At 54.2% G+C, this 24,716-nt stretch overlaps 1 protein-coding gene across 1 annotated transcript in view; it reads right to left on the bottom strand.

The window, feature by feature from the left end:
- WLS (Wnt ligand secretion mediator) overlaps positions 1–24,716 on the bottom strand; it is a 92,850-nt gene that overhangs the window by 5,129 nt on the left and 63,005 nt on the right. Inside the window, exons 4-11 of the mRNA XM_038541696.1 lie at positions 20,906–21,067; positions 19,634–19,770; positions 16,355–16,523; positions 14,289–14,386; positions 13,972–14,035; positions 12,231–12,374; positions 10,918–11,001; positions 4,274–4,427 (exon numbers count right to left, since the gene is read on the bottom strand). Of these exons, the coding sequence (XP_038397624.1) occupies positions 4,274–4,427; positions 10,918–11,001; positions 12,231–12,374; positions 13,972–14,035; positions 14,289–14,386; positions 16,355–16,523; positions 19,634–19,770; positions 20,906–21,067 (1,012 nt within the window). The remainder of the gene's footprint in view (positions 1–4,273; positions 4,428–10,917; positions 11,002–12,230; positions 12,375–13,971; positions 14,036–14,288; positions 14,387–16,354; positions 16,524–19,633; positions 19,771–20,905; positions 21,068–24,716) is intronic.

Raw genomic sequence — 24,716 nt, 5'->3', positions numbered from 1 at the left:
CCCGGGGAAAAGCCCGCTTGATAGAAACAGAACGGGACCGGCCGGCAATGGGTGTCTCCTGGTCCCTTTGTCATCGTCATCCAGTCAGGAATTCCGTGGCTCAGGTTTTTTTTCTACAACCTTCTGACCAGAACTCTACGGACGAAGGCACGGCGATGAGAGCCTGTTATTAACAAATGTCCCACTTCAGAAGCAGCTCCGACGTTTTTTCCCCACGATTCGGTGGTTGGGGGCTTGGGCAGTGTTGTGTGTGCGGCGCATCGAGGCGGAGCCCGGGGAGACCTGCAGTCGCTCGGCCCTAAGGTCAACGCCGGCCTCCCTGGCGTCTGCCCAGCGTCTGCCCGGCGCGCACCCAGGTGCTCCACAGACTGCTTACGGCGACGCTGAAAAGAACGACTTGAAGGAAATGGCAGGAGGAACAGGGCAGAAGATGTGAACGGTCCTTAAAAGAAAGAGGCCGAAGCGATCTTTGCTAAATCAAATGTCTGCGTGTGTTGGTTCGTGTCTGTGCACAAACGTCCATACACACGCACAGGACACGATCCTATTTAGAGCCCCTGGCGGCTCAGTGCTTGAGCGTCTGCCGTCGGCCCAGGGCCTGACCCCGGGGTCCCGGGATCGAGTCCTGCCTCGGGCTCCCTGCAGGGACCCTGCTTCTCCCTCTGCCTGTGTCTCTGCCTGTCTGTCTCTCATGAGTAAATAAGTAAAATCTTTAAAAAATAATAAATAAAAAAATAAATACACGCGTCCATAAACACACATGCATATGGTGTGAAATAACTGACGTGGCCACAACGGTACCAGCAAGACGGAACCCGGAGCCCCACAGCCTGGGAGCACCCAGCAGCCGCCGCAGAGGTGCCTCGTCCCTCCCTCGGGCTTCGTTCCACCCCGTCTCACCCAGCCTGACGCCGGGCCCAGGTACTCGGTGGCTCATTCCTAAGAGTCACTGTCTGATCCACACAATAGAAGAGGCACAGACGTACAAGGGAAAATTAAAACAAAAACAAAAAAAAAACGCTTTTGGGAAAACAACCCTTTCTAGAACCTGCCGTCTGCTGTGTTTCTCTCAGTCTGTTCCTTGACCAAAAGGGAGACGCCGGAGTCTCTGCTGCTTTCGTTTCCGTCCTACCCCCTGCCCCTCGTGCCCCCTCCTGGCATCTCTCTCCACATCCAAACACAACGACCCCCTCAATGTTCTATTTCCTCGTCCCCTTTGGCTGCATCAGAAACCACCTGCCAAGTCCCTGGAGACGAGCTTTTTCCAGAGGTCCGCCCAGGACCCTCCTCAAGAAGGCAAGAAACCACACACCTGGGATTCATCCTCCACAGCAAGAGACCTGACTTCTTGGCTCTGGACCTTAAAAGCAGGGGAGCCGGGGAGCCCAAGCCAACTCAAAAATAAAAACTTTCCATGAGAAAGGAAAAGGAGCATGGGCGGCTGGGGGAGGGGAAGGGATGTCATCCAGAGACCCAGAGAATTTAAAGAATACAGCGGATCCCCCGAGGAGTTCATTTTCTAGGTTTCCATGTAATATTTCAAACTAGCTCTTTCCAAGGAGCTTCAAAATCCTGGCAAATGCTCCGTAACTCCTGGGAGGCCTTGGGTGGCTGGTGCCAGTCGAGGAGACGAAAAGTGAAGGAGGGCAGGAGGGGAGCGGGATCGGAGAGCCCACGTGGCACGGGGATGGCAAACGAGCTTCGGGGGCTGCGGGGCGGCTGCGCCGTCACAGCTGATCGTGTCACCATCGCACGGCTGCTAAGGTGGGTGACGTGTGTTCGTGACCGGGACAGGGTCCCAAGGGGTCTACCTGCTTGGCCCTAAGTACCAGGGGCACCTCCCAGTCACAGCGGCAGATCCAAGACCAAACAGGCATGCATAGTTCTGGCGGGGGGCCTGGGGGAGGGATGGGACCTGCTGGTGAGAACCAGCTTTTGAGCTTTCTGTGAAATTTCAGGTCAAGCTGCCTTCAAGGACAACGACGACAACAAAAGAAAACAAAAAACAAAACAAAACAAAAAAAACAACACACAAAAAAACAAAGCACAACGAAAGAAACACCTACGGGGAACAGACCCGGTGCTACTGTCAACCGCAGGGCTTCAAGCCAGGGGGTGGCCATGGTGCAGCGTAGGGCGTCCTCCTCGGGGGGGCCGACACCTGGCCTGCAACCCGGGCGACTGGCCCAGCGGGCGGCAAGCGGTCAGGCAGCCTGGGCAGGGCGGGCGGCACCGGCCCCCATGGCCTAGAAGGGCAGGACGGGCAGGTCCTCCCCAGCGGCTGGAAACCCCTGAGCCGCGACACGGTCAGCCCGGCTGCCACTTCCCGGCGAGGTCCTCTCCTGCACTTTGGCCATGAGGAGAAACACAGCTATAGACTCGCGCGGCCCCGAAGGCTCCAGGACAGCACGGCTGGGAGACGCGGTGCAGGGGTCGAGCGGCAGAGGCCAGGTGCGCCGACGTCACGAGCGGAAGCCACCGGGGAGTTTACGTAGTCCGGGTCCGCGGACTGTTCCCGGCAGCAGGGCCACCCCAACCTCCCGGGAAGCCCGGCGACGGCTTCACGCGGCATTGCCCTGGGTCCTGCTGGATGCTCTCAGGAACATGCGGCTCCGACAGGACCGCGACACGAAACCGCGACTCCTGGTCACAAGCCCGGCATCCCTTCCTGCCGGCGCCAGGAGGCCCACCTTGAGAGGCTACGTGCCCCCACTTCCATGCTCAGGGTGGCGGCCAAGCAGCCGGAAGGACCCTCCGACGCAGCGGCGGGCGCGGGCGGAAGGTGGAGGGTGGCTGAGGGCTGGCGCGGCCCCAACCCTCAGCAACGGGCCCTCTACCTCCCACACCCGTCACCCCTCGCGTTAACCTCAACTCTCAACACCACCGGCCCATCTGTGAAATCTGAAAACTGAGCCCGAACTCTTACTTCTAATGCCTCAACTCAATCAACACTTCCTGGGCGCCCTCAAGGACCCGTCCTTGCTCAGGAGTTAGCTCTGCAGCGGAGCCGACGAGACAGGAAGCTCATCTACGACACTTACGGGGTCATCTGAAGGGTATAATCGTGTTTCCCCAGGACTGTTCCTTAGGACACGATTTCCAAAAAACAAAAAAAACCCAAAAACCCCAATAAACCTAAAACAAAACACTGCCTGGAAAAAGGAGCATAGGGCCAAATGATTTAGTGATTTGGGGAAAAGCTGTCCGTCCCACCCATTTAAAAAAGGCCTATGGTGCAAATTAAAGTACTAAAGGCATCAAGATGTCTTGCAGGAAAAACCTCATTAATGCTGATTAAAAACCCAACGACTCTAAGTCGTTTGACTACTCAGACGTATCAATATCCTACGGCAACAACATTCGATTGAATACAGTCGGCTGGACTCCAACGAGGGCGATCAGGAAGAGGTTTCAAGAAAGAGGAAGCATTCTGAGTGAGCCCAGGAGATGAGGAGGGTTTTATCAGGGCCCAAGTGGACCCAGGATAGGAATCCACTCGTTCAGAATAGCAAGGACACGGCTCGGGTAAAGCAGGGGTGGAGCCAGACAGCGCAGGGCTGAGCAGTCAAAGGAAAAGGGCTGAGTCGAGCTCTCCGACTGTCGTTTCCTGGGCCACCAATTCCAAATCCAGGGCACACCCTAGGCAGTGACAGCCCTTTCCCTCTGCCACGGCTGGTGGAGAAGCCCCAGGTCTGCGCTTCCCTTCTCCGGACCGCAGGTCCCCATCTACAAAATAACCAGGCCGGCCAAGTCCCCCGAGGCCCCTGGAGGCATCAGTAGCCCCGCAGGAGGAGAAGGCCACGGGCAGGGCACTAGCCATGGGCCCGAGGCGCGTCAAGAATGAGCAGGAGAAACACGAAGCCGGCTCAGTCTTCAAGTCTCAGGACCCGGTCCCAGGCCACCTGGTATCTTAAGATCACGCTTTTCAAACCAGAAGAATAAACGTGGCTTAATCTCTGAGAGTCGATTTTGTTCAAGAAACTGAGGAAAGAAAACTTAAGCTTTAAAATAAAACGGGCACGTATTTCAGACTAGAATGCAATCTTCTCAATGTTTAAAAATTAAAAAAAAAAAAGAGAGAGAGAGACGACGACGACTTAAAGAAGTATCTGCCTTGCGGTGGCTTTCGTCTCGTGGCTCCCCAGTCCCCGGGGGTGCTCACGGACACCTGGAGGGAGCCTGACTGGGGACCCCAGAGCCTTTGCCGGGTGAACCCCGCAGGGGCTGAGCCTACGTATCCTGAACGAAGCTGTGCTGACGAGACCGGACTCACCATTGGACTGGTCCTCCCCGTAGTTCTTATGGGACGGCGCGTACAGGAACATCAAAGCAAAGACGTACAGGTTCCACATCCCATAGATGCCTGTGAAGAAGGCACTGTTCACCTGGACCGTGACGCCGCCCCACTTCCAGTGGCCTTCGGTCACCTACGGAGAAAGGAGACAACATTCAGCTGGAACCAAGAGGAGACAACAGCGAGACCGGAACCAACCGACACAGAAACCAGCCGCCTTCTCCATACGGGACGAGGAGAGGGCCGTGTAGGACTCCTTTTTTTAAGATTGCTTACTTGTTTATTTAGGGGAGGGGCCGAGGGAGAGAGAAAAGCAGACGCCTCCAGTTGGGCTTGACGCTGACCCCGAGGGACCCCGAGGTCATGACCTGGGCGGAGGGCAGAGGCTTAGCCAACTGAGCCACCCAGGTGCCGCTACGACTCCTTTTTTCATCTAAATCACACTAGTATGAATTAGGTTCTCTGAGGGCTTCCTGTGCCAGGTACAAGCCAGTGGCCGTCGAGCTGTGTGCACATCAGAACCACCCAGGGAGCATCTCTCTCTTAAATAACAGCACAAGGTCACCCCAACCTACAGAAACTGTGCTTGCATCTCCCGCTGACCCACAGCCGTAACCCTGCCGCCGCCTCCCAGCTAGACGCAGCGTCCCTGCGGGCAGAGACCACCCCTGACTCGTGCGCTGCCCCACCCTCGGCGCCTGGCGCGTCGCACTGGCTCGGTGGGGCCAGGCCGGCGAGACAAGCAAGAGACGCCTCCGGGTGAGCAGTCCTCCCTCGCAGGGAAGTCGGGAAGCGGAGAGTCACGGCCCTGGACTCGGAGGCCAGGACTCAGAGGCAGACTCCACCACTCATTCTCTGCTTAACGCAGGAAGAGACCAAGACCCGAACTGCGGTCTCCTTCAGTACAAAACAGAAACTTGCAGGGGAATCGGGTAAAAATGCTTCTAGAAATCTCCTGACACTCGGTGAACCCTTCATAAGGCTACGTCCATACGGATGTCGCTGACGAGGGTAATCGCGAGGCTTTCGTACGCTTCACAGTTCTCCAAGACCGCGGTGAGGCTGCTTTTGTCTACGTTCATGACCCGAGCATGGTTGGCAGGGCTGACGGCCTGTGGACCACGCCAAGCACCGGCAACTAACAGTCTGTGCCAGCTGAGATGAGTGGAACGGCTCCGACCACCCGTGCCAACCACAGGGCACCATCGATGGCCAAATTCCCCTGTGAGAACATGAGCTGGGCTATGTAAGCGTCTCCAGGAGCCCCTGTAGGAGCTACGGCGGGAGACGGAGGACGGTGGAGGACGGTGGAGGACGGTGGAGGACGTAAGGGCCACGAGCTGTATCTAGATGCTAATGACTCAGCGGGCAGGTGGCTTTCATGAGTCTGGATCCTCCTGACACCTCCTCCGCAGCCCACGACCCCCTGGGGCCCCAGGTGGAAGCCGGCTGGAAGCACAGGTATTTCCTTCTGAAAGACGTGGAGCGTCAGTTAATTAGGTCAACAAACTGCAGACTAACCCGTTTTAGTTGGGCCCTGGTGACGCATTAACTTTTCATTTTTGTGATGCACAAACCACTATCACAAACCCTTATTTTCAAACATAGTTTATTTGATATAATGTGCTCGGGAATATTTTTTTTTTGAAGAAGAATTATTTTATGACCATCACTGGTTTTGGAACCATGTGTGAACGTTCAAGCTACTTAGAACTAACTTCTTAGAAAGGTCGCCAAGTGTCACTTTTCTTAACAGAATAGCCTAACTTTGTTAAAAAAAAAAAAAAAAAAAAAACTACAGTAGTTAGGGCATGCTTAAAATGATTTTTAGGGATCCCCGGGTGGCTCAGCAGTTTAGAGCCTGACTTCAGCCCAGGGCGTGATCCTGGAGACCCGGGATCGAGTCCCAGGTCGGGCTCCCTGCGTGGAGCCTGCTTCTCCCTCTACCTATGTCTCTGCCTCTGTCTCTCTCTGTATCTCTCATGAGTAAATAAATAAAATCTTTAAAAACTAAAAAAATAAAATAAAATAAAATGATTTTTAATGCATATAATGGAGGAGGAGAGGAAGTCTTCAGATAATTTCTGGAAATACACGTACCCGCTTTCAGAACAAGGGGACCTGTTCTGTAGGTGACGCGGGGGAGGCTGGGTGGCTCCAGGTTAATTTTCGTCTTCCCTGTGAAGGCAGTAGGCCCCCAATAGGTCTCTCTCCTGCAAGAGACCCTACTTCCCATGACATAAAGTGGGAATACTCAGTACTGAATTTTCCTGAAATGGATCCTTACTGGGACTGGCATAACCAGCCCAAGGGAATGTCCACCTGTCCACCTGGTCACCGTGGTACGCGACAGACGGATGTTCGCTGGATGAACATGGACAAAAGTACAGGCTGGGCGGGAACGCCAGGGCAGGTGCACGGCAGTAGAAAGGGACAGAGACAGGGACTCTGAGGAAGTATCTGATGGCAAAGTGAAGATACTGTATTCCCCGGTAAATAATGAGAATTGTCCTTTAAAGTAAGCCAAGGGATCCCTGGGTGGCACAGCGGTTTGGCGCCTGCCTTTGGCCCAGGGCGCGATCCTGGAGACCCGGGATCGAATCCCACGTCGGGCTCCCGGTGCATGGAGCCTGCTTCTCCCTCTGCCTGTGTCTCTGCCTCTCTCTCTCTCTGTGACTATCATAAATAAATTAAAAAATAAATAAATAAAAAAAATAAAAAAATAAATAAAGTAAGCCAATGGGCAGTACGTGTTATTTCACTTAAATATTGCAAACACAGATATCCGCAAAACTAAGACTTTTTAACATAATAACAAGGGGGATGACAGTTAACATTTATTCAACGCTGATGTGTCAAGCACTACAGTAGGGATTTCACACGGACGGTCCCACTCAACACGTGGGAAAACTACGCCGCGGTGAGGCACGTTGTCCTTCCCAAGGTTGCTCCGTCGGAAAGTCGCGGCTCTGACTCCAAGACAAGGTATTGTTAACCGTTACGCGGCGTAAGAGTAGGGACGTTGTCTTCAGCGGGGGGAGTCTGTTACGTTGGCATATGACGCAGCTACCGCGGAGCCCAAACGTCCTTCCAAGGTTGACTCAATTGACCACAATGCCCCTTATCGTCCAGCGTGTCCATATTCACACACACACGGACACACACAGATTTGCACACCGAAATCCATATATAATCCAGTAGCATATGCGCCCTAGAGATCCTAGACGTAGGAACGGGTGGTGCTCAAAACTGGACGTACACGTAAGCCACGGCTTCCCGGAGGGGCCACGGGATCGAGAGGCTCACACCGCGGGGCGCACACCGGCGCTCCGAGGGCTCCAGGCACTGGCGGATTCACGCCCCACGGGCGACACGGGCACCTCGGGGAGCACCGAGCTGCAGGACTGCCCGCACTATTTACTCAGTAACCTCCAAGTGCACTATCTCCTGAGGGCAGAGGGCTCCGCGTGGGAGAAGGAGCCGTACGCACAGCGTCGGCCCGTCAGTGGGTGTCCACCCCCCCCTCGGTCGTCCCGCCTGGGACCCCCTGAGCTCACAGCCTGTTCCCACCACCACGAACCACAGTACGCGGCCTCAACGGAGCAGGCCTTGGAAATTCGAGATCTTATTAATGCCAAGGTGGCAGCGAGGGGACAGTCCCCCCATTTTAACTCCCGGAGGGGTAAAAAAAAAAAATCAGCCCAACCAGGCAAAAAAAAGAAAAAAAAAGAAAAAAAAAAAAAAAGAAAATCCTCTTCCCTCTGCAGAAGTCTTATTTCTAAAAGTCCCTGCTTTTCCTGATTTAACATTCGAACAATTTACTTTTGTGTGAAACCGCCCAATTATACCCCTGGAGCCAAGTGCAGGTCAAATCCCTTTGCACCCAGTAGTCTTGACAACCAACATTCCACTTAACAACAAGATTTCCGAATCCCAGACACAGGCTGCCTTACTGGAAACATTTCCTCTGTGAGTAACGGAAGGCAGCGATCCCACACAGAAGAGCTGGGCAGGCTCGCCGGGAGTTTGCTGCCTGAGGCTTGACCCGGACGTCAGGCACCTGGGGGTCCCCTTGGCGAAGGTGGGCGACCTTCTCCCCTGCACCGCACTTCCGTCCCCTACCGCCCGCCACCTCCACGCGGAACGCCTCTTTTCCAGACGGAAGGGGCTAAAATACCAGACTGTGATGTGCCATCCCCTGGCTGCTACGACTGAGGCCATTAAAATGCCAGGCATTAAAGCACTGCCCCTCAGGACCAGCTACAAAGCCTCAAGGTCGCCGCATCCCACAGCTTCCTGCGGGTCCTTCATTCCCGGCCTCGGAGCTTCAATATCCTGGCGAGATCCCCTCGCATTATATTTCATGGGGCTTAAATGCAAGCTCTCTCAGCAAGCCCGCGAGTATAATGGGAGTTTTAATACATCCCTTTTACCTAAGGCTGGGATCTATTTCAAAAAGTTACCCAATGGGTTTTCTTTCAGGTGAGCTCATTGCTGAGACATTCCAAAATGACATTAAAAAAATAAACCCTCTGATGACTATATTAGTACAGTACCTGGGACATCGAGAGTTATGCCTGAAAACGTCTTAGATATCTATAAATAAACCTTAAAAAAAAATAGCCCAGCAGGAGGAATGTGAGGACCTAATGGAATCCGAAAGAGCTCGCTGCTACCCCCTTGGAGCTGAAATCCACTTCGGGCCGACTGTCGCGGCGGATATAAAAAGCCAGCCACGGGCTGGAGCCCTGTTGGAAAATACTGGGGCAAAGCGATATTAATCTTTTCCTCCAAAGAAAAGCCACGACTCTGCTCCTTGGAAGAACTGGCGTCCCCCGCTTCCAAATGGTGCACCAGTTACTTAACACGAGCACGGCTACGTCGGGCACGCGCGGCCTCCTCGGCCACCGTTGGGGGGCAGGGGTGCCACGGGGCTGCGGAGCGCGGCTTTGGCTCAGGGGACGGACACGTGTGCTGGGGCCCAAAGTGCCCTTTGTTCCCGCCCCCCTGAGAACGCGCCTTGGGGTCACCTCTCGGTCCTGAGCCGAGCCCGGCGCCCTGCGGTCCCCCACGCCCCACCCGGCCCTGTTGGCACCACCGCGCTCTCCCAAGCATAGGAGGGCCGGACACGCTGGCCGCAGGAGGATCAGCCCCAGGACACGTCAGGCCTCAGCCGCCCTCGCTTGAGCCTCAGCCGGGCGAGCAGCGCTCACTCAGACCCGGGGTCTCTGCCGCACTGCAGGGCGGGCGGCGGCGCCAGGGCTCTAGGAAGGGTCTGATGCGAGCACAGCCCCGGTGAGGTCCCGGCAGACGTGGGAGCGGAACCCACGAAGACACGATGATTAGGGTTCCTTTTTCCCCACGCTCGTTTCAGCCTCCAACCCCGACACTCGCGTGGCTCGGGGGAGCCCTCGGGCGGCCGGTGTCACATTCACGGGGTCCGTGAGCCGGGTGGGGAGAGCTGTAGCTTCACCTTCACCAGCCTCGAACTCAAGTTGTGTTTCGTTCAGTTACAAACGGAGAAGACAACTGCTGCTGGTACCCCCGCCGGCACCACCTGTGATTCTGTCTCCAACAGAAGTCACGACGCTTCCGTGTCAACCACAACACAGGCCCGTGACGTCTGTGACACGTACAACCGCTCGTATCTTTGAAACCCAAAGTACTGCAGGCCCGAGGCATCTGCCGTACAAGAGGCGCACGGGAGCCCCTCCCCTAGGAGGAGAGGAGCTCCACGGGAGACAGCCCCGTGCTGGGCCTCCACCAGGAGGAGGGGGACAGCTGGCGCAGGACAGTCCGAGGTACCGGGTTCTGGTCCCCGACCTCCTCGGTGTTCTCACCCTTGCTCCCGGTGTGCCTCACGCCCTGCAGCAATCGCTCTGCAGGCCTCGCTTCCTGGGGCCCTCAGGCCCGCCCGCCTCGTGCAGCGGTGCCATTATCACGTCCACGCCACGCAGCAGAAGAGCAAACCTCAGGGCCGCTAAGCCAGGTGTTCGCCCCCAACCCCCCCAGCTGGGAAACAGCAGAAACGGGAAATGCCTCTCAGACCATTAGATCTCGTATCCTAGCAATGGGGTAACCGCCCCTACCGCCCTGCTGAACCCGCAGGATTTTTGTGAAGCTCAAGTGAACGACAGGCCGGATGTCAGATCTACGCGGGGCTTTCCGCTTCCTAAAAACCAGTCACCGACGTTTTTAAATTATTACCACTATTAAGGTTTTCAAGGAGAAGCCAAATCCTGAGTTTGGGCAATCACCAGCGGAAAGGGAAGATCCCAGCAAGGGGACCTCTGAATCCTACTTCAGTGGAAATAGAATTATTACCGAGAATGGGCGACGGGCTGTAAAAGGATCTCCGTGAAGGCGGGATGAGGATCAAGTCAAGCTAATACGCTTGTTAGGGTTCTTCTTTGGGGCCTGAAAAGTGTGTTTTCTTCAGTAAACCAGGTAAGTGCCCTGCGATCCGGCTGCAGGCTTTTCATTTACGCAGCGACTTCCTGCTCCTCCAAGGAGCACACAGGCCGGGGCCTTGGAGCGCCCTCAGCGGCCTTCTGGAATCTTCTATGCAGAGCCGAGGCACACCTCCAGGGACATCCCACCCCGACCCTGCAGGGTCCACTCACCTGACTAACGATGAAGAAGATGACGGTCATAGCAGCACAGGCCAAGGTGATCAGCATGAGGAACTTGAACCTGAAAATCAGCCCCTGTTGGGAAGGAGACAGAGGTTAGTCGACACTCTCTTGGCTAGCCCCAGCACGGGTCCTTTTCTTGATATGAAAATCTAAAAAAAAAAAAAAATCTAATTTTAAAGAATCCATAAAACAAAACCCCTCAGAGCGACTAGTAAAATAGCTCCACGTAGTCGACATCTCCCCTGCAGAGGTGAGGGCGGCTGAAACCTTCACCGGCCAAGTATTTCTCGGGCTCTTATCTCCCACAGAACACTGATATCAGAGCCTGGGAAATTACATTCACGGCACGTCGTGAGGCTGCTAATTTCCCTGCTAAGCTGGTTATGCTTCTCTGCAAGGGTTCAAAGTCACCAAATCCAAGTTTTCTGCGGTTGTAATAAAATTCTGCTCCAGTGAACAAAAAGAAATGTGCATATTAATCAACATGAAGTGGATCTGGTTGAGTTTTCTCGTGTGTCACTCCAGCTCTGGAGACAGCAAAGCTTCAGCAGGCGCCCAGGGTTTCCCGAGAGCAGGATTTAAGGCAACCTGTGTTGCAGGGAGAGACACGTCTTATTCAGGGCTCACAGCTGCAGATCCACCGCACATAAAAAACCCCAGGGTTCTGCAGTTTCTGTGTCTTTTCACGAGAGGAATTAGGCCCACGTCCCCAAGGACAGCCACTTAGGCGTGAGTCCAAGGGATCCTTGAAAAATTAAGACTGTGTTGCCTGCATTAGAGGTCGGAGGATGTTGAGCACTTTCCCTTGCATGAGGCACATAATCTAAAAAAAGGAGATTACTGGATTTTATCTGATCACCTGCTGGATATTTTAGGGGAAATGTGGCCTCTTAAGAGTCTGAAAATCAGATCACCTGGGCTGCAGCCCGGGCTCCAGGCGGATTCTCAGCAAGGGAACCTTGCCTAAAGCCTCCCTGGGCCAGGCCCTGACCCTTCCCTCCCCAGCTTCCCTTCTGGTATCAGCCACATTCCACCCCAAAGCTGCAGAACCCGTCCAGCAGGCTCCCCCCTTCTGAGGACGGAGAGACTATAAACCTCAGAAAACATCCACAGGAGCCAGCCTGCGGCCTCCCAGGGTCGGGCTGGCCTCTTACTTGGCCCAGAGGTCGTCCTACGGGACGGGAGCGCCTCTCGTGTGCAGCCGACGCAGGGTGCGGACCGCCCGGTGCAGGTGCGTGCTGTGCGTCGACACCAGCGGGGATACTGGGTCACCCTCCCGCTCAGCCTGGGGGTTTGCTCACCTCGTAGTGCAGCCGCCGGACTTTGCTCATGGCAGGCAGGCTGGACTGCTTCCCGCTGATGTTGCGGAACACCTGGAACACCATGAAGCACAGAAACAGGAAGTAGAGGCACAGGCAGATGCCGGCCACGATGATGAAGGCCATCTGAGGCGTCCAGTGAAGGAAAGTGCAGGCTCACTGTCGGCACACGCGCCTCTCGGCTCCGCGGGCTGCGGCGCCCTTCGACTCCCAACGGTTCGGCAACTTTCGGGGGGACCGACACTAGCACCCGGCCTTCCAGCGCCAGAGGCAGGGCCTTCCGGACACTGAAGCACAACAGAGGGGACGCTCCACGTCGCTCTCTGAGGCCAGGAAGAAGCGGAGGGAAGGGGGAGCCCCCTTATGAGAAATGCAGACCCAGGGCCCACCCCAAGCCGCCCGAGTCAGCACCCACCTCTCAGCAAGATCCCCAGGAGACCTGTACACGCGTCGGGGAAGCACCAGACCCCTGCGTGCTGGATGCCAGTGGCGGCTGGCGTAGGACCGACGCTGCCTCCAAGTCAGCAGACGGGTCAGCGCACGGCCCAGGTTCCAGGGCCTTCCAAGGGCAAGGAAACCGAGCATGGTCGTGCTTGAGGACCGCTGGGCTCCCCCTTGGACGTTTATAAGGCCCCGGAGCCACCGCGGCATCAGGAGGGGACACGGAGGGGGGAGCAGCAGGGGACGCTGGGCCGGGGTGGGGCTGGGCTTGCCCTTCTCGGTCAGCACCAGGGAAGCCCGTGGCCCGAACGGAGAGCGGGGCCCGGGGGTGGGGGCAGGAGCCGCCTAGAGAGCTCCATGCGAGGACCACGCAGACCTAGGGCACGCGGAGCCCGACCCAAGTCCTTTCCGCGGTCGCCCACCGCGAGCCGCCTAGTCCAAATCACGAGCGAGCGTGAGCTCAGGGTGCGGCTCACTAGGTGGCCTGCGGGCCGCGGCTCCTCCCCTCACGCCGGCTGGGCCCGAAGGAAGGGCACATCACCTACGGCTCTGGGAGGACTTTATTTGCCTCCCGTGACGTCACGGCTTCTGCGCGAGGGACGGGCCGGAGGACAGCACGTGGGAAGTCCTCCCTGCGAGGGGCCGCCCCAGTCGCGGGGGGGGGGGGGGGACTGGACTTGTCGTCAGGCGAGGCCGTGACGCATCAGCCTGCTCCTGCTCCTGCTCCTGCTCCCCCTGGGCCTGCGACACCGCGGCGCCCGCACAGGCTGCACGGCCCGACAGGCGCACGGCCCGCGGCGAGGGACCGCCCGGGACCAGGACTGTGGCCGCCCGCCCCAAGCACAGGACACCTCGCTCAGGGACACAGAACATCGGATCCAGCCTCCTGGGGAACAGGCGGCGTGGCGTCGGCCCGCACAGGGCCCTGCCAGCCCCACCGCGCCCCGGCCTCACCCCCGCGCTCGGCCAGGAGCACGCGAGGCCGCTGGAAGGAGTCTCCTCGCGCCCGACCTCGGAAACGGGTGGTCCACAGGGCCCAGGGGCTCCGCCAGGCACGCCCGAGCGTGCGGCCAACAGGCGGCCAGCAGGTCACCGCGAGGCCAGCACAGCCAGCAGCCGCCGCCCTGCCCGGGGACACGCCGCGCCCTCTGCGCCTCGCCTGCTCTGGCCCGGCTTAAGAGCGAGCATTCGTTCTTATCATTGGCCCTAACTGTGCCATTATCACTGGGTGAGGATCAGAGCTGCGGCAGAAGGAAGCCCCGCAGCCGTCACGGAAGGATACGGCCAGCTCCGTTCCAACATCTGTCGTCCAGATGCTGTAGAAGGGGTTCGTGAGCTGTACCCCCCTGCGAAAGAGAACGAGATGGGAAGGAGCATTAGCCCACGGGCAAAGGGGAGCCGCCCCGTCCACCCCCTCGGCGCCTCCGCCCGGCTGGCCCGTGTCTAAGCTCGGCCGTACCGAGCCTGAGGCTCAGGAGCAGCGGGGCCGATGCCTGGACCCCACAGGCTCCCGCCAGCCCCCCGCCTTTAGGATGCTCCTCCCTGAGCCGCGGTGGACCCGGGGTGCACACTGAGCCCAGGCCCCCGGCACCTGCTCACCTCTCACACATGTCAAATATGAAGAGGCAGAAAGAGCCGACGGCAATGGGTCCCACCTGCTTCCAGTACCCGGCTATGTGATTCCGCTCATGCTGATCCTGAGGCAAAGCAACATGGAAAATGAGGGAAGAGACAGCAAAGCTGTTCTGGGTCCGTCAGGCCCTCCCACAGCCCCTGCGGACCACCTGCTCGATACCAAGCACACGGCCAAGAGCAAGTCCAAAACCCCCGTTCCAAAGGACGGAGGATGTCTCGGCCCATCCACAGGGCGAGCACAGGATGCCCCGGACACAAAGGGCCTTGCACCCTTAGCAGCCCAAGCTCTGTGCAAGATCACGCATTCACAATTAAATTTTTTGTTTTTCTTTAAAGATTTTATTTATTTATTTGAGAGAGAGTGTGCATGCAAGTGTGAGTGAGGGGGGGTTGAGGGGAGAGGCCGAATGACCAGGCTCCCCACTGGGTAGGGAGCCCGACATAGGCTTGACCCCACAACCCTGGGATCATGACCTGAGCCAAAGGCAGATGCTTAACCACTGAGCCACCCAGGCGCCCCAGAACTAAATTCTTTTTTTTTTTTTTTTTTAAGATTTTATTTATTTATTCATGAGAGACAGAGAGAGGCAGAGACAGAGGCAGAGGGAGGAGCAGACTCCATGGAGGGAGCCCAAATGTGGGACTCGATCCCGGGACACAGGGGTCACACCCTGGGCCAAAAGCAGGAGCTCCACCCTGGAGCCACCCAGGCATCCCCAGAACTAAATTCATTCTCTTTCTTTCTTTCCTTTCTTTCCTTTCTTCTTTCTTTTTCTTGGCGTTTGCGTTAGTTTTTGTTTGCGTGCTGGCGTGTGGCTGTCTTTTCTGTCTTGCTGGGTTGCTCGTTCTGGCTCTGGTCTTCTGTTGGGTGCGTTCTGTGCTGCGCGTCTGTCTGCGTCGTTTCTTCTTCTCTCTCTCTTCTTTCTTTCTTTCATCTATCTATCTATCTATTTATTTAATATTTTTAATTTTTAATTTTTTAAATTTATTTTATTTTTTATTTTATTTTTTTTCCCCAGAACTAAATTCTTATGTGAATTATCACTTGTGTTTGTTCAGGCCGCCGATGCCCAGAGGACAAACTAAAGACTTGGAGGCTTTAAAATATGTCAAAAGATACATCAATGTGTCTCATGGTGAGGAAACTACACATATGTTCCCCACATCTCCACTGCAAACAAGCGTGGTTCCTCTGATACACAAAGACGCTAAGAGACAGAAGATGAAGGAATGTAGAGCGAGGAAACGGGGAAAGGCAGAAGACAAATGTCAGCATCCAGGCTGGAGCCCAGGTGGGACCGTGTACACAAGGTCCCCCCGGGCCGCCCACCTCTGCCGCCAGGGGCTCTGGGTGCATCACTGCAGGAGCAGCCCTACGCCCACCCCGGCTGCCCCAGCTCTCAGCCAAGCTGTCTCCCCTCACGGCTCCCCCAGAAGGGCTGCGAGACTTCAGACGCGATGACCCACCCCGATGGAATTCAAGAGCAGTGCACTGCCAGGAGGCCGGCTGCCTGACGGGAGGCCCCGCTCCAGCTGGCAGAGATCACCACAGCCACAACGTGATGACGGCACCGCTCTTATTTTTATCCACGGCACCTTCAGTGCCTCCTGAAATAGGATGTGATGCCTGTGCAGGCGGAGCCCAGGGAGGTCTGTACTTCAGGGTCACAGGGGTTACTAGGCCGCCTGGACACACCGCCAGCTGGAAAGAGTCAGACCCACATGCTCCGGGGGTTACCTTGGTCCTGGGATGAGCAGAGCTGAAGCCAAAGCAGAAGTGTGTGGACTTTCTGTGAAATACTCACATTGTCTCGCTTGAATCTCACGAAAGCTCTATGCCAGGCCTTTAAAATCCATTTTACAGATGAGGAACCTGAGACTCTGAGCCACAGTCACTCGCCTAAGGCCACCTGCCTAGCTCACAAGCGGTGGAGTCAGAGCGTGAACCGCTGTCCCGACTCCACGGCTCAGTTCTGCAGCCACTAGCTTACCGGCCCGCGGCCTGCCCCTCCATCCTCGGGAGCTCTTACCATCATATGCTCTCCACAGAAGATGATCCAGAAGGACAGGAGCATCGCGTAAAAGATGCCCTGTCGGATGTCGCCGAACAGCAGCATCCAGGTCCAGTCGAATCCGATGGAAAACCATTCCACGGGGATGTTGATAAAAGTCATGGAAATCCCAAGAGCAAAGATGACTCTGATCATGAGAAGATACCAGGAAAGCCATTTTATTCATCCCAAAGGCAGATTTTCAAAACAAAAAAAACAAAAACTCCAAACCCAGTCGCTTGAGAATCAGGATGGTACATATTGAAACTACAGCCACGTGACAGAGTCCTCAGCTCTCACCGTGGGTTTCTACACCGAGGCCACGTGCCCCACGTTGTTCACTCCCCGCGGAATGAAGGCGTGCGACACTAACCCTCCTGTACAGCTGAGGCTCCCCTCCTTATGCCCTGCGCTGCACTCTGGGCCCACATCAGATCAGGAGTTCTGTGATGCTGTCCCCTCCTCTGCCTTCATTTTTCTTTTTTTAAAAAATATTTTATTTATTTATTCATGAGACACGGAGAGAGAGGCAGAGACACAGGCAGAGGGAGAAGCAGGCTCCCTGCAGGGAGCCCGATGCAGGACTCGATCCTGGGACCCTGGGGTCACGCCCTGGGCCCAAGGCGGGCGGACGCTCAACCTCTGAGCCGCCCAGGAATCCCCTCCTCTGCCTCCTTAAACAGACCTCACTGGACATAATCATGCTCTTTTACGTCTTCAGATAATCATTAACCTGATCATTCACAACATCCACGATGACGACAATATCCTCAGCGATCATGAACTAGGTGAGCACATTGGTTTCAGTAATAAATTACCCCCAACAGCTTCTTTTAGCGGCTTGTTTAGTTTTGCGCTTGCTTTTTCCCGTGTTGCCCGACTAACTGCCACCGCTCTATCAAGTATCGTTCATTGTTTAAGGGACTCATTCCTACTTTCAATCACACCTACGGAATGCAAGTGCTGATCACGCAGGGATCTCAGGCTGGGCATTTGGGGAGGGCCTCCGATAACTGGGCGACGTAGGGCTCCTCAACCCATGGAGGAAGACTCGGCGGCGGCTGAGCCACGTGAAGAGTGACCGGAGATACTGGCGACGCACGCACAGGCTGCCACGGGGACTTCTACCCCTGACAGACACGGAGACTGGGAGGCCTCGTGGGTCAAGACCGGGGACGTGGAAGGGCCTTCCAAGCAGGGGAGAGCCTGCATGAGGCCCAGAAGCCTGGACAGCCTCAATCATTTGGGCAGCTGCAAGCCGGACATCGAGGAAATGACGGGACACGGCACCAGAGAAGTAGAAAAAGGCGGAGCTCATGAAGAAACGTGCCCGCCCCATTAGAGAATCTGAAATTTATCTTGAAAAAACGGAGGCTCCAGTAAGAAGTTTAAACAATGGGGTGACATCATTCATTCATTAAGTAAATTCATACTTCTTGAGCTCCTACTATGTGCCAGTCACTATTCTAGACACCGGGGACATGGCAGTAAGCAAAAAGCAGGCAGGATCCTGGTCTAACGATGCTTGCATTCAAAAGAGGGGAGACAGGGGTCTGAGAGGAACGGTAACTAATGAACTAGGAATATAATGGAGAAAAATAAAGCCAGGTAAGAGAATGGAGAGAGAAAGGGTATTATCTTATAGGCGGCGGATAAGATAAAGGCTAAAGATAAAAGACATTACGGCCGGCCTGAAGGGTATTGAGCCACGGAGGTAGCTAGGAAAGAGCATTCAGATGAAGACAGCGGCAAGTGCAAAGGCCCCGAGGTGGGAGCATGTCAGACGTGTATGAGCCTCATCAAGCTGGCACAGAGGACAGCAAACAAAATCAGGGGTAGCAAGGGTCCAGGTCATCAAGGGCTTCAGAGGTCAGAGCAAAGGAAGTAAGAAGCCAACCGGGAGCTCTGAGTAGAGGAGTGACAAGATCTGATTTACACCAGAAAGGGAACACTGGCTGCTGTGAGAACAGACCACAGGAAGGAAAACAGCGGAAGCAGCGACAGTGGAGAGGCGCGTGCAATCATCCAGGTGCGGAGTGAGAGGTGATGGGGTGTTGGATTAGGGGGCAGCGATGGATACGGTGAGACGCCCGCCCTGCTGGGCTAGATGAGGGCCGGGGAGAAACCCGGGAAGCAAAGATGAACTTCCACTCCCTAACCCGAGCTGCTGAGAGGCTGGAGCTGCCATTTCCATCCCCATTGGACGGGGCTGCCGGGGAGAGGAGCCAGTTAGAAGCAGGAGGGCACAGAACACTGTCCTTGCACATGTTACAGTTTCGGAAAGTGAAGACATTGAATTAACAGCTGGAATATTTGGGTTTAGGGCTGAGAGGCTGAGGGTAAGGACAAGAATGAAGAGTCATCAGACACTAGATGATTTTCAAGACCACGAGACTAGACGCCACTCCAGGAACAAGCAGAGCTAATAAAGAGGAGAGGTCCGAAGACTGAGCCCTGGCTCCAAAGGTCAGGAGGCCGGGAAGCCGGCTGGACACAGCTCCGGAGACCATGACGGCCAGCGGAGGAGGAGGAGAACCGTGAGAAGGTGGAGGGGGCTCCGTGGAGAACAAGGAAGTGACCGATGACGTTGAATGCTGGTGCCGAGTCTAGAGAAGTGAGAGCTGAGCCGTGACCATCGGATTAGGAGCGTGAAGGTCACGGGTGACCCTGCCAAGAGCAGGCTCAATGAGGCGCGGGGCGGGCTCAAGAAAGGACCGACAGAGAAGAGGGCAGACGAGGCTCTTTTTAGGAGGGTTGGTGTAAAGAGGAGCAGAAAAACGGTGCGGTGGCTTCCGGGGGGAGTAGGAAAGGTCAGAGTCTTGTCCAAGAAAGCGAATGATACAGCATGTTTGTAGGGTAATGAGAATAACCCGGCAGAAAGGAAAAATCGGGAACGTGGGACAGAAAGGGAATGTGTGGACGAGGGTATTGCCGTCCCGGAGGTGAGGGGGTCGGACTTAGGCGCAAGAGCGTGTGTCCCCTGTCTCTGTGACAGAGACAGTTATCTGACTCAGACCACGGGCATGACGAGCAAAGAGAGAACCGAGAGCCAGAAACAGGAGAGGTGTAGGATCCCCAGGGTTTAACGGTGATTTGCATGTGAAACCTGAAGGAGTAAGAAGAGTCCAGGATGACCGGGTCCAATCACCAGCCCCAGTAACACACGGACCACTGGAGGCAGGCCCCAGGGACACCAGGCCCACGCGGGCCGACCCGGGGTGCCCGGAGCCTTACGAGGGCTCTGAAACCAGCTCTTACTTCTCCAGAAGCACGGGGGGTCGGGACATCATAGTGATCCTCCTCCAGTACCACACCATGATGATGAAGATGCTGGGCGTGAGGAAGGTCTTCATGGCGAACCACACCTTGGTGAAGCCTCCATTCTGGTGGATCCCCTGGACAGAGACCAACCATAATTTTGAAGGTGAATATATCTTAGTGCCGCTTTCTACCAGCAAATGCATCTTGGGAAGATGCGAAAGGAGCTATTTTCTGCTGAACTTTCAATCCAGAGCTTTAGCACTCATGGCATGGACCCTCTTCATGTTCTCCCGAGCCCCTCCCTCAGGCAGAAATCTAACTAAAAGGCAAAAAACAAAACAAAACAAAACAAAAAAAATGGGCCCAGTCTATACAACAGGAATCCTTACAAACATGATCAAAGATTTTTTCCTAAGTTTTTTTTCCCCCCTAAGGTTTTTTAATCGAAAAATTGAGATATTTTAAGATGCCCAAAATGTTGGGATTGGTAAAATGCATTAAGGCAAATGTATTCAGTGGAACGCTAAGCAGCATTGCCAAGTATATTATATTCTCAATATACTATTAAATGAAAAAAAGCAAGGAACAAATCAGTTGAGTGTGATTTTTTTTTTTTTTTTTTTTTTTTTTTGGTTTTGGTAAAAAAAAACCATATGCTTCCATCTATCTATGCAGGAAAAAGATCTATAAGGAGAGACGTCAAAACCTCAACAATGATTCTTTCTCTATGTATTACAGGTAATTTTTATGTTTTTTTTTTTAATTTTTACGTTCTTCTTTTGTTTTTTAATTTTTATGTTCTTCTACATGCTTGTGCTTCCTAATTTTCTACAATAAATACATATTTCATATCACTTTTTTTAGATTTATAAAAAAAGCCTTTTGCTTCATGTTCTACCTTTTTTTCCATGTTAAACAAAATGGAAAGAACCTAAAACGACTGCTTTAACACTTGTGCTTGTGAGGTGAGACATGCTAAAAAAAAAAAAAACAAAGTTCATCCTGGTGTTACGATGTCATTGAGACCATTACGATGAAATCTTCAACGGGCACGGTAACTGAACTGCTTTCCACTTCTGTAGTCTCTCGTGTAAATTTAAGCCCCCAGTCATCGTGGGGATATTATTCCTATTTCTCAGGTGGAGCAGCTGACACACGGAGGTGCCAAGGGTGGCCTGGAGCCCCCTTCCGATATCCTTGCTCACACCCCCGTGTCCTGAGCCGGTGTCCCGGGGCCACATGCCGCTTGGGTCCATGAGATTCACTCACCACCAACTGAATATCCTTTATCTCCCCGATCCCAACGTTGATTTTCTTCTTCTCGTTCACAGGCAGCCGGATGTTCAGAAGGTAGTACTTGTGAGCTACAGACCCAATTTCCATGAAAGGAAGGACATCGCATTCGTAGTAACGGCCCTCATACTCTGGGGTCTGGAAGAGAGCAGAAGGTTTGAGGCACAATCACGATTTCCACAGGCTACGTGGGATCGCCCTGACCTTGGCCTCGGGTCACCCGCCCTAACGAGCTAATGCTTAATGGTGCACCGCAGAGCTCCAGGTGACAGGGCACGCTGGAGGCAGGGCGTCCACTGGCTGCTCCTGCCCCCGCCCCCCAAAACCCAGCCACATTTGAAGTAGAACCAGAAATTTTAGATAAAAAGCGACTCTCCTCTATCTCTTAACACTTCTGCGGTTCTCCAGTCCTCATAAGCCTCACATCAGACTAAGCTGGTCTACGAGGACCACAAGGGCTTTCTACGCACAACACATCACTGGAGACCTCGCGGCTGCGTAGACCAGTCAGCTTCTAAGACATTCAGGGAGAAACCCTTGCTGGTGTTCATCACGCTTTTCGATGACGGCTAATTATTTTCACGGTTTAGGCCTGAAGGAGAAGCTACAAGAAGGTGAAACGATCCTCTCTTTACGGATTTGACAGAAAAAGCAGTCAGTCAGGGAGCACTTAGAATCTGGGGAAGACCGAAAGGGCAAAAGGTAATAATGGGGTTAGTCTGCTAGAGACGCACACTTGGGGTTTTCTGCCCAAGAGGTAAGATGGCAGGAGGGAGCAGAGATTTTATTTTATTTTTTTAAAGATTTTATTATTTATTCATGAGAATACACAGAGAGGAGACAGAGAGAGAGGCAGAGGCACAGGCACAGGCAGAGGGAGAAGCAGGCTCCATGCAGGGAGCCCGACGAGGGACTCGATCCCGGGTCTCCAGGGTCACGCCCTGATGAAGGCAGGCGCTAAACCGCTGAGCCACCCGGGCTGCCCAGAGACTTTAATTAAACCAAATTTAGCCCAGTTTTGAGAAAAAGTCTTAGACTTCCTGCCAATGATTGAAGAGCTACTGCCCAGAGCATGGTTATTAAAGAGTGGGGGGGGGGGGGGTACAGGTTGCTTTTGAAAACTAAATTCCGCTCTGACTCACCCAGGACCCTGGGCCTTGCGCCCCGGCCAAGGAGCTGGGGGTGGGGGTACATGTGGGAGTGAGGAGGCAGGAGCTTTAGCAGCCAGGGACTCCCCCTTGGGAAGAGAGGAGTGTCTGCCATCAGCGGAGGGTTTCTGTGCCAGCATCAGTGCTTGCTGGCATGCAGCTCTTGAGCAAGTGTAATTTGTTGTTCCTAAACCTATATTCTCATGACCCACACAAATATTTTTAGGTCTCCGGAGTAAAAAGTCCAGTGGAGAAACCAGAGGAAGGTACAAGGAGTCTGCAGCCCAACATGTGTAGGAGGGTCTCTGCTTCTTTTCAGATCTTGGGGGATTCTTTATTGGACGCTCAGAGCTTGGAGGGCAACACACAGAATTTCAGCAGACTAATAGCTGGATTTACACATCCATCCTCCCATTCCTCACTCACAGCAGCCACTACTAGTCACTCGCGATAGTTCTTCATCATCGAAGGTTCGAGGGCTCTTTCAGCAGTCGCAGTTGACGACTCTTGGCTTGCAAGATTTAAAAAATTCTCCTGTAGAAAGCTTCCTGCTTCTCCCCCAAACTTCAGCTGCAGACTGGATGAACCTTCCCACACAGATTCCTTCCCTCCCCTCTGCTCCTTTCTTTTGTCCTTCTGAGTCAGGGCCGGTCCGGGGCCCTGCAGGCACTACTGACAATACCCTGGAGGCCCTAATTTGGCTCCAGATGAAGCTGCACCGAGGAAACGGATTACCCTCCGTGGAAACAGCATGAAAAAGATTTTCTAACGTGTTTCCATTGAGGGTCTTGCTTTATTTCTACAAATTGAGAGTTTTGAGAGGGAAGGGAACCAAAACTGAGTGTTAATGCCCTGATTTGTTTCTCGCCCGAGGTCCCAAAGTCGTAGCAACATTGGTTTGGGGACAGGGGCCTTCCACATCCAGCCTCCAGCTCTGATGGCAGGGAGGAGACAGTGATGCCGCCTCAGACATGCCAACGGCAGGCATGGTGCTGTGCCGAGGGAGGCCTAGATCTGCCCCCGCTGGGCAGCTGTGAAGGTCACCTGCCTCACTCAGCCTCGCTGTCCTCCACGTAAAACACGATCCCTGGGGTTCCTTCCAATCCCCCAGGACGGTCCCCGCGGCGTCCCCCACTGCTCGGTCCTCACGGAGGGGGGTAACACTACCACTCCATGAGACATTACCGAAGCTCAACAAATCAGATACATCAGCTCCTGGGACCCTGGCCCGACCTACCTGTCTCAGGGACAAACCCGCTGAATCCTGTCAGGGACTCTTCCTATGCAGAGGTTCAGCCTCTGCCAGTATTTAGGGCATTTAAGAAGAAAGACACTCCCCCCCCTTTCCCCCATCCCCCTCAGCCCTCCCCCAACTCCAGCATGAGCCTGTCTAATTAGGACAAATTACAGCAGGTGGCAACTTGACTTTTTTTTTTTTTTCCCTCTCGACTTCACAATCCACCAGGGACTAAAAAGCTTTAGAGCAATTTCTCATTTAATCTTCAGACTCAAGACTAAATTTCAGTGCAATCAAAAAGCAGAGATTTGATGATTCATTTCCTTCACACTTTTCAAGGTTTAATATCTTTCTTGAAAGGGATCAACACATCCTAAAGATAATTAAGCAGCCATCATTAAGCAGCAGTTGCAGGCTTCTTAATGACCTCCTCCTCGCTCTGCTTCTCGGCACCCTCCACGTGTTTAAGTAAGGTGAGAAATGAGTTTTCCCCTTTCTGAGGATGAAATTCCATATGCCAGAGCTTCATATCCTTTAGGTTAGGCATCCAACCAATCTCACCTCTGGAAGATACAATCAGCTTGCAGTGACAGTTGAAAAGCTTTTAATTAACTTCCCCTATTGCATATAGAGATCTGAAAACGTCGGATGTTCCTCTCTCCTGCTACCTCCAGTTCCTCTCGACCGTTCACTGTCACCCGCACAGTATCCTGCCACTCCTAGGGAACCCCAGTTCTGCAGGGATGGGCCACGGTGAGGTCAGGAAAGGCCACTGCTAGGAGAGAAGAGGAACCAAATTCATCAGTGGAGTAGGTATGCTTTCCAAGCTGTCCAAATCCTTTAAAAAGGAACTGACCGAAAAAAATAATAAAAATAAAAAAAATAAAAAAAAAGGAACTGACCTGAAGATGCCAAGTGACAAGGGACATGATCAAGAATGTGCTTCGGTGCACCACACACACACACACACACACACACACAAAATGAGACCATTCCTGTACCTGAAGGGACGTCAGAGATCCCCTAGGGGCTGCTGCCCCGTGTCAACACCCTTGAGGGATAGGAGTAACACTGACGGTGGCTCCATTTCACCTTCACAGAAACTCTCAAAACTGGGTGGTAAGTGCAGGTCGGGGGGTCGGGATCTCGGGAAGGCGTGTGCGGGAGGACAGCCCCCGCCAGTGAAAACGGCCCCTGGCCAGCTGTGACCTGGTCCTCGTACCATCAAATCTTACTGTCCTCTGAGGGTCCCTGAGTCAATCTCTGCATTTTCATCAAATCATGAAATTAAAGACCTCTGACTATTTTCAGCACAAGAGGGTAACCTCCTTCCCCAACGTCCTTCCGCTGGGTGACTGAATGAGAGCTCCTGGAAGAATCAAGAGAAGACAGAGCCTTGAAA

The sequence above is a fragment of the Canis lupus genome, chromosome 6 (assembly GCF_011100685.1).
Source record: "Canis lupus familiaris isolate Mischka breed German Shepherd chromosome 6, alternate assembly UU_Cfam_GSD_1.0, whole genome shotgun sequence".
NCBI lineage: Eukaryota > Metazoa > Chordata > Mammalia > Carnivora > Canidae > Canis > Canis lupus.
The sequence above is the reverse complement of the archived record's forward strand: the minus strand, read 5'-3'. Positions and strand labels throughout refer to the sequence as shown.